The sequence below is a fragment of the Cicer arietinum genome, chromosome 6 (genome assembly GCF_000331145.2).
Source record: "Cicer arietinum cultivar CDC Frontier isolate Library 1 chromosome 6, Cicar.CDCFrontier_v2.0, whole genome shotgun sequence".
Lineage (NCBI taxonomy): Eukaryota > Viridiplantae > Streptophyta > Magnoliopsida > Fabales > Fabaceae > Cicer > Cicer arietinum.
The window spans coordinates 1,153,507-1,163,577 of NC_021165.2; the positions used below are offsets into that span (position 1 = coordinate 1,153,507).

Genomic DNA, 10,071 nt, shown 5'->3' on the forward strand with positions numbered 1-10,071 from the left:
CAAAATAATGTTTTAAAAATCTGAAAAAAAACATCGTTTAACCTCTAAAATATAATTTTTTTGTTTAAAGAATATTTTTTTTCTGAAACAAATGCATTCATTATTACCTCTCAAACAAATATGGAACGACTTGAGTGATTGATTAATTGAATGACTATTAGAGATGAGAATAGGCTAGGCCGTTCGTCAGGGGCCTATGGCCTGACCTACTTATGGTCTGGTCTGGCCTAGCCTATTTAATAAAAAAGCTAGACTTAGGCCATTTTTAAAGTTATTTATTTAAATAGGTCAGGCTCAGACTTATAAAAAAGCCTATTAGGGCGGACAGGCCGGCCTATATATATTTTATTATTTATTAATATTATTATTTATTATTATTATTATATTAATAATATTATTTCCTATTTTAAATTCTATCGATTAAGCAATTACTCAGTAAACATTCCATATTCAGTAGTTGTTCCATATTCGATAGCATTCCATATTTGGTAGTCATTTCATATTTGGTAGCTGTTCAATTAGTCAATCACTCAATAGTCTTCTATATTTGTTTAAAAGGTAATAATGAGTGTGTTTCAGAAGAAGAAAAAATCTATTATTTAACGCAAAAAATTATTTTTTAGGGTTTAAATGATTAAACATTCCATATTCAGTAGTTGTTCCATATTCGGTAGCATTCCATATCTGGTAGTCATTTCATATTTGGTAGCTGTTCAATTAGTCAATTATATTTGTTTAAAAGGTAATAATGAGTGTGTTTCAGAAGAAGAAAAAATCTATTATTTAACGCAAAAAATTATTTTTTAGGGTTTAAATGATGTTTGTTTCATATTTTTTAAAAATTATTTTAATAGGTTTTTAAATAGGCTTCCAGGCTAAGCCAAACTTTTAAAAAGGCCAGGCCAGGCCGAAAAAAAAGCCTATGATAGGGCGTAGGCCAGACTTAGGCCTAAAAAATAAATCGTAGGCTAGACTCAGACCTTTCAAAGCCTGATCTGGCCTATTCCCACCCCTAATGACTATCAAATATGCAACGACTACTAAATATAGAACGACTACCGAATATGGAATGACTAATGAGTTGTTGCTTAATTCATATAGAGTTTAAAATAGGAAATAATATTATTAATATAATAATAAAAAATAATATTAATAAATAATAAAATATATATAAGCCGATTTATTATATCTAATAAAATTTTTTATAAGCATGAGCATTTATTTAAATAAATAAATTTTAAAAATGATACGAGTCTTTTTATTACATAGGTCAAGCTGCCACGAGCCTTTGACGAACTATGTAGCTTATTATCATCCCCTGATAACAAACTATAAAAGTAGTGACACGTAGTTGAAAATAACAACAACAAAAATGGCACCCGTCGGGAAATTACACGATCTTTTAAATTGGAAAAGTTGAAAATAAATCTTCATTCACGTGAAAAACAAAATAGTACTCTGAAAATCAATTCTAATGGGATAAAGAAATATATCATGTAAAGGAAAAACTAAAGAAAAAAAGAAACACTTATGAGGAAAAAATATAGTCATCTGTTCGTTCAATTTGCCGATCATCACATCGTTCGGTTTTCGTTTCACTTTAAATCGCTTCATCTAATTGAAGCCATTTTACAATTTGCAATTCTCTCTCACCACCGATTCAACCCACCCATTGTTTGGTATTTCTTTCTGTTTTTGCACTCTTGCATTCATTTATCCGAGTGTTTAAATTTTATACTCTAGATGTACTCAATCAAGTTTGTCTATGAGAGCATTTGCTATATTTTTGTCTATAATTTCAACATTTTGTTAAATTTATTGATATAAATTTTCCTAAAAAATGAATTAAGACACCACTTTACATTCGAAATTATCCAACAGATCAATTAAAATATGATTGGTTTATTATTGTAATTTATTTAATTTTTTTCTAGTACAACTAAATTGGAGAATGAAGATAGTAAAAATAGAAGAAATATTAATTATAAATTGAAAAATAATAAGATAACTAATAATATATTGTTAACAAAAGAAATAATAGCTATAAACTGAGAAATTATGAGACGATGAGTGAATATATTGTTAACACGAATTATTGGAATGATACAATGTATACACACACTTTTTTTCTTTAATTAAAAGATAAAAAATTATACTTGAGTTATTAATATTGATGTAGAACAGTTAAAAAATTATACTCGATTTAAAAATGTTATAATTTCTGCCATATAAAATTTCTATAATTATTAAATAAAATATTAATAATTTATTTATTAACTTCATCAAATGATTTAATCATTACACCCTTGGATCGATCCTGATTTTTATTTAATTGTTATGTCTGATTTAGTTAAGTGATTGTTATCGAGAGATTGGCAGTGCTACAAGGAGTGGTGAAATGAGGTTACCATTAGGCTGATTCATATTATATTATTAGGCTGATTATATTATACTAATACAATGGTCAGTTAGTTATGTTTAGTCTGATACATTGTGAATGAATAAATATATACTTCTTTAATATTATATATTTAGACAATGATCAAATTAATATAATTCATTTAAAGCTTCTCTCGTCGATTTCCAACATAAGTTCATATCAATATGGCATTAACTTTTTTTAAAAATGATATTTTTCATTGTGTTAAAACATGATTATAGTGTTTTGCTTTTTGAATATTAAATTTTATGAGTAGCATTAAATATCTGAAAGCATATATCTTGAGTAGCATCAATCAATCTTGTAAATGTAAGACTTATCTTTGGAGTATTATTGTGGTGAGGCGTCTAGTTTTTGACATGTGTTTTATTTTTCTGCATAATTGGGGAATGGATATGGGTTGAAATGGAGTTAATCCTTAATGGATTGTTCTAGGTGATGAACTGATCACTTATCAAGACATGCAGGTTTTGAAAAAAAATTATGTCCAACAACATTCCCACATCCAACATATACATGTTGCAAATGGTGGGTAATGTTTCTACTATTGTTGCATTGGTGCACAACTTGCTTAATTACCAAATGGAAATTAAGATTGTGAGTTTCCTTTATTATTGAAACATTGTTTTTGAATCTAAAAGTCGATGAAGACTTAAGATGGATCTTGTGTCTGCAGCTTGATGTTGGTGATGGGAGAATACAACTTAGCATGAAGAGATGTATAAGACTATTATTTTTGGTATCGATGGCTTGTGTTTTAGGATTATAGCACGTGTGCTTGGGTTTTTTCAATAATTTTTTTATATGTAAAGACATATATTCCTTGTCTAATCATTATACCTATTTGGTTTGGATTAGTTTTATTAAAATATATTTTGATTTAAAGAAAATCTTTTATCCTATTTATGTTGTTCTTGCTTCTGTGATCGTAATTGCAATCAATTTTGTTGCGTTTCTTCCATGTCTTAATTCTTTAACGAATAATAATGGTTAATTATTGCTAATATAATTTTTTTTATGCATTTCACCTTCCTCCATTAATGGTTGGATTGTAATTTTTTAATATCTCATTCACATATAGAAAGATTTACTAGCAAATGTAATTTTCAATTGTCACTTTTCTTACTCATTTATTCTCAAATCTATACATTATAAATTATGTTTGAATAGCACACGATTCTCTCATGAATTATTAGATTATGTTATTTTTATTAATTAGTTGCATGCACTTTAAATTATTTTACTTTTTAATTAATTAACTATTAGATTATTGTTGTGGATAATAATTTTTAGTTTTTGAGATTCTAATTATTACTCTTATGTCTTCAACTTTATTAGATTGAATTTCTAATATAGTATTAATTTATTACGGTCAATTAATTTTAAATAAAAAAAAAGTTTAAACAAGAAATTAGAAGAAAAAATAAAAATATGTTTGATTGCTATCCCTAAAAGCACGAAGGCCTTCCGAAGCGAGTGCGTCACTGTTGGCATTGGCAGTAGTAGAACCCTATAAATAGAGCGAAAAAATGTAAACATGCTTAACCAAGTGGCACCTTTCTCTCTCCTCTCCTTCTCTCTCCTCTTCATTTATTTTTCAATCAAAAATCCTCAATCCTCAAAACCATTCTTCGTAACTTCTGCATCAGTCTAATCCACCACACTCTCCTCAACTCAATTTCATTTCCCGCCCCATCCTAATTCCCAATTTCAGCGTGGGGTCGGGAAATTAGGGTTTCAACTATCGATGCACGTTTTAGGGTTCAGTTAATTAATCAAAACAATGGGAGAGCGAAAGGGGGAATCATGGGAAGAGTGGTCATGGTCACGCTCCGTAAGCGAAACAGTAAACGGGTCACACGAATTAACGATAAAGGGTTATTCTTTAGCTAAAGGAATGGGTCCCGGAAAATACATCACTAGCGACACTTTCACCGTTGGTGGTTACGATTGGGCCGTTTACTTTTACCCTGATGGAAAAAATCCTGAAGATAATTCTGTTTACGTTTCAGTTTTCATTGCACTTGCTAGCGATGGTACCGATGTCAGGGCTCTTTTCAAATTAACGTTGCTGGATCAAACACCAAAGGGTAACCATAAAGTTCATAGCCACTTCGATCGTCCACTTGAGAGTGGTCCTTATACTTTAAAGTACAGAGGCAGCATGTGGTTCGTAATATTGTATTGATTAATTTAGTGATTTCTTAGAGTTTGTGGTTTTGGGGGTTTAGGGTTTTCAATTGGGTGAAAATTAGCTTTAGCTACTTTTCGTAATGTTTCTTACTAATGGTATAGTGTAACTGTCACTAATTATATGAAAGGGTGTGAATGAAACTGTCTCTTGATAATAAAATTGTATTTTTGTGAGAGGATGATTAAGTTCATTATTTATGGTAAAAATTGTGTTTTTTTGAGGAACATTAACAACAGTATTTATGGTAATGCACTTAAGTTTTTATGCTTTTCGGGTAATGGATAAGTGGCTTTCCCTTTTTCGTATTTTAGGGGTTACAAGCGATTTTTTAGGCGGTCGCTGTTGGAGAATTCGGAGTATTTGAAGAATGATTGTCTTGTCATGCACTGCACGGTTGGTGTTGTCAAGACACGTTTTGAAGGTTCCAAACAAGGTGTTATTGTGCCTGCTCCAGATATGGGTCGTGATTTTAAGAGCTTGTTTGAATCTCAAGTTGGTTGTGACATGGTTTTTAAGGTCAAGAGTGAAAGCTTCAAGGCTCATAAGTTGATTCTTGCTGCCCGTTCGCCTGTGTTTAGAGCTCAGTTTTTTGGACTTGTTGGGGATCCTTGCTTAGAGGAAGTAGTGGTAGAAGATATCGAGCCCTTTATCTTCAAGGTAGGTTGCTATCATATACTGGTATATCTGAACAGTGAAATGATTCAGCATTCTTACGTTATCAGAAAAATATCATGCTTAATCCTTGATATAGATATCTCGACAGTGACATGATTCATCATCCTTACGTTAAAAGAAATAGATGCTTAATCCCATTTGTGATATGAACACATAAATAGTATGTTTGCATTTGGTTGTGAAGCAATCAGTTGGAACTGGGTGTGTATTATCTAAATCAAAATAATTGTCTGTGGTAGAGGAAAACAGGGTGAGTTGTCTCAATCAAAATAAACAGAAAGGGTTTTAGGTTTGCAGCATATTAGTATGGAAACTGCTGTATGTTTAGGAAATGACTGGTTCACCAGTCTTTTGTTGAATACTGATAGCTGTGTTACATGATCTCATTCCATTTTGATATTTGGAGAATTGTTCCTACAGCAACGTCTTCACTGTGTTATGTATTTCTTGCTTGCAGACAATATCTGACTGAAGCGATTATTCTTTCACGCAATATTGTTCAGCAGATTAATTGAGCGAAAATCGTGTTATTTTTTTTCCAGGCAATGCTTCTCTTCATTTACTCCGACAAACTTCCTGACATCGATGAGGTTATGGGCTCTATACCTATGTGCTCTTATACTGTCATGGTGCAGCATCTCTTGGCTGCTGCTGATCTCTATAATCTTGACAGGCTAAAAATGTTATGTGAATCAAAGTTGTCTGAAGAAATCAATACGGAGACCGTAGCCACAACACTTGCCCTGGCCGAGCAACATCACTGCCCACAGCTCAAGGCAATCTGTTTAAAATTTATTGCAAATCCGACAAACTTGGGAGGTGCGTATTATTGTAGAATGTGAACATAAAACGTCTTGGTTGTTTCAACATAAGATTCTTATAGTATAATATTGTTTGCACTGTTGTTGTTTTGTCTCACTTTCCACATTAATTTCATTTTCTTGTTTCTTCGTTTCTTTGGATAGATGTTTGATATACTATACGGTCAAATATCATTATGAATCTATGTAGTCCGTAATAGAGAGCATAGTGTAGCAGCAGACCCCCCAAAACACTATAACGGTGTAGTGGTATGGCTGCTATGTTGAAGTTGAGGGAAACAACAATTCAAGCACTTTATACCATACACATATAATGGCTTAAAATAGAATAATGCACAAAGTTAAATACATATTTATAACTAATCATCAAAGTTAATAATATTAAGCAAAATAACAAAAAGTTCTAGCCTCCAAGACTCAAATAACACATCTAATATTCAAACATAATTTATAAAGCAAAATAACAAATAGCTTGTAAGGTTCAAAATAATAGGGACTGTTGCTGCAGAAATTGAAAACAGAGCACAATAGAGAACAAGTTGGCGCAGAGAAGAAAGGAGCTGGGAGGAGAAGAATGGTTGCTGAGAAGAGGGGAAGGTTGGCTCTGTGAAGAGGGAAATGGGCGCAGAGAACCTTAGAAGGGTTGTAGAGAAGAGATCAAGTTTGTCGTGATCGTGAAGAATCCCCTTTCGGAAAAAAAAAACAGAGAACAGAGCAGTAACTCATATGCGAAGAAAGGTCACAATGATGACACTTAATAAATTACCAGCAGTAAAAAGTAAAAACAAACACTAATGAAAAAACCCTAAATTGTTAAACAAAAAAACGAGGGCACGTTTGACATTTTGCAATTAAATCACTGAGCAGCTTTCTTCTCACTTTTCTCATTCGCGAAATCTCCACGATTGTGCCGCCAAGTAAGCACTACGACCACAACCCTAAAACGTGACACAACGCCATTTGCATAGCGCAAGGCCTCCGCGACGCGACAGTTGCTACTGACTACAGAGTTATGAATGACGTGACTCCATTAGAACGTCATATGGTATTACCATTTTATTCTGTTGTTTGTGTTTCCTATCACTATTTGGAAGATACATTGATCTGAGACGTAGCTTGACTGACTGTAAGTGCAATTTTTTTGATATATCTGGTATATTATTGAAGTGTAAATATGTAGGATTTTATGTACTAGTTTTTCTCGCACACAATTCTGGGTCTAGACTTTAGATGTATTGAGATGAAGTATTCGGGAATAAGAAAATGAAATAGGGTTGCAACTAAGTTACGGTAAACCTCTGTTGTCAATAGTGCCGCTATTCCAGAAAATTGGAGCTGCTGTGCCACGCCTTCGACAGTTAAACTGCTTTCAACTGGTGCGGCGTTTGCGGCTGTAAACTGCAGCCAGATCGTTACAAATGCATCATAAAATACCACTTAAGACTCCAAGCCAGTTTTCCTGCCAAAATGATCGTTCTATTCATGAATTAAAAATGACCTCACACCTCATCCTCAATCTAGAAGTCCCTCTCAAAGCACTCAAGGAATTGCTTCACCTTGAGTAGGAAAAGAGTGAGATATTGTATTTCCATGTTGAGCATAATTTTTCAGTCGCAGGATCAGTATATGGGTAAACCCACTTACGTCTCCCTTTCTATATATAAAAACCACTCAAGTATCCAAGCCAAATTCTCCGCCAAAGTGCATATATGTGAATCCGAAATTCTTCTAACATCTCTACCATACAAATTGATGGCTCCTATTTCAGATCTGTAAGTTTTATTCGCATCATATCATATATCCTATAAAATCTGTAATTCTCATAATTTGTCTATAATGCTAATCAACGACTCATTCTCTCAATAGAAAAAAATGTGGTTATCTATCTGTGTGCATATGCACAAAATGCGACATTCATGTACCAATATCTTGCGTGGGCTATTTATAGCCCTTGTTTATGGGAATATGTGCACAAACGAAAATTCATCATTGGTGTCTTCAGCTTGCTTGAGTGAAAAAGTGCGTTGTTTTTATTTGGTATATTGCCATCATGTTTGGAAAGTAACCAATGAGCTTGTCTATTGAAATAACAATCATCTAGAGAGATGTCTACTTATGTAATGTTTACGACGTTGCCATATCGTCATTGTTCTGTGCTGTGATACTTAGCTATATTAGCAAGCTGTTTTTCATAAAAGTCTAATTCATTGCTTGTTCAATTAACAAAATTACTTCCTTGCTTATTCAGCGAGGAGGATGTTTCTAGTTTAAATACCCAAAGTTTAGTAAACAGCAATTCTTTTAATCATCAGAGGGCTCGCACATACTCCGCTGTACTTTGAGGAGTAATTTTGATTTGGCTTACCCTCTTAAGATCATGGCTTTTGGCAATTTACATTTCATCTAAGCAGTTATGCTTGTACCTCTCTTTCTCTCGGTGTGTGTAAGGGTATTTTTGTGTGTACCATCTCACATATTCAGTTGGTGTTATTTTTTTCCAATTTTATAATTCTTTGACTACTTTTTCTTTGCTGTTTGCATTAAATTTTATTTGCATCCTATTGCCGAGTTATGACATATTTTTTTCATTTTCATTATCTATGATTTATCTTAGATAATTATTGAAATATAAAAATGAAAGGAAGTTGTGATGTGTCATTATTCCAGATTTCATTAGTGTACTGATTGGTTTTTAACTTAGTTTGTGAAGTGAACTTATCATGAAATTGTCGTGGTCATTCAATTTGCTGTACATGTGAACAGTTTCCATCTCCCTAGCTTTTCAATTTTTTCCCTTCCCATTGTATCTCATCATGTTGCCACTTGGTGTTATTATAGAAGGCATTGAATTCTATGAAAGAAATATGAAGTTTATATATAAAGTTAGTTTGGAATTTGATAGTGAATTTCAAGTTCTTGGTATAAATGTTTTCTCGCCGTTCAGAAACAATATTTTTCATGTTTTTGTGACTTGTTATTTAAATATTTCCCGCTGCATAGTCAAAACGAATTTATCCCTTTGTTGTTAGTGCCTTTTCGAACCATTGAAATTTCAACTTCTGAATACTCTTTGATGGATTACTATTATGCTTTTTGCAGCTGTAATGCAATCTGAAGCTTTTTTACATTTGAAAGAGAGCTGCCCCTCAATGTTATTGGAATTGCTAGAGACATTTGCATCAGTGGATGATAACTCAGGTCCAACGTTGACCAGGAAGAGAAGTGGCAGTAGCATATATGGGCAAGATTTAGCAGATGGAGGGGCTGCAGAATCAGTTAATCCAAATGGAAGGCGTGTCAGAAGGCGGACATAAAAGTAGTTTACAGTCTGGATCTTCAACCTTGAAAGACAAAACCCTAGTTATGGAACTGCCTGTCAATATGAGTAATTTACGGTTTTCTTTTCTCGTGAACCCAGACCTTTCATGCGTGAAGTTTCTGCCCTTCCTACCTTGTCTCAAGTGGCTACTCTGGACAGCATTTTAAATGGTAGTCTGACATTAGCACAGTTCTAAATTTCTAATGTAGGGTATATCATGTTTTATGAGTTTAATAAAAGGTAGTAAATAGTTGATATATTTGTTTTCTAAATGATGTCTTGAAAGGAAACACGTTTCCTTGATAAGTTATATAGATGAATTGTAGAATTTTCCCCATTTTGTTTCTCCTATATATAATCATGAATTTGGAGTTGAAGTGTCTGGACTTTGAACTTAAAACTACTGGGTTGTGCTGTGTGTATGTCTGGCGTTTGTTTCAATCTGTTAATGTATCTATAGATTATTATTCAGACATGACATAGCTTAAAGGTTTTAATGAATAGGAGAGAGAAAGTAAGAAAAGATTATTGCAGTTAGTTTCAAGCTATTAATAAAATTATTTATTCAGCTCAATATCTCACAACTCAGAACCTAACTGGTCAATCAATTGAGTCAAGATTT

General features: G+C 32.8%; 1 protein-coding gene across 1 annotated transcript; it reads left to right on the forward strand.

Annotated features, from left to right (window-relative positions):
- The first annotated feature begins 3,983 nt into the window (after positions 1-3,983).
- Positions 3,984-9,826, forward strand: LOC101489320 (BTB/POZ and MATH domain-containing protein 3). The gene is made up of 4 exons (XM_004503120.4): positions 3,984-4,609; positions 4,946-5,291; positions 5,852-6,128; positions 9,230-9,826. Exons 1-4 carry the CDS (start codon positions 4,224-4,226, stop codon positions 9,442-9,444), a joined length of 1,224 nt encoding a protein of 407 aa, XP_004503177.1. The 5' UTR covers positions 3,984-4,223; the 3' UTR covers positions 9,445-9,826.
- The last annotated feature ends 245 nt before the right edge of the window (positions 9,827-10,071 follow it).

Coding starts and splice junctions, on each gene's coding strand:
- LOC101489320 (XM_004503120.4), top strand. CDS start 4,224: ATGGGAGAGCGAAAGGGGGAATCATGGGAAGAGTGGTCATGGTCACGC. Junction 4,610..4,945: donor AAGTACAGAGGCAGCATGTG/GTTCGTAATATT, acceptor TTCGTATTTTAG/GGGTTACAAGCGATTTTTTA. Junction 5,292..5,851: donor TCGAGCCCTTTATCTTCAAG/GTAGGTTGCTAT, acceptor TTTTTTTTCCAG/GCAATGCTTCTCTTCATTTA.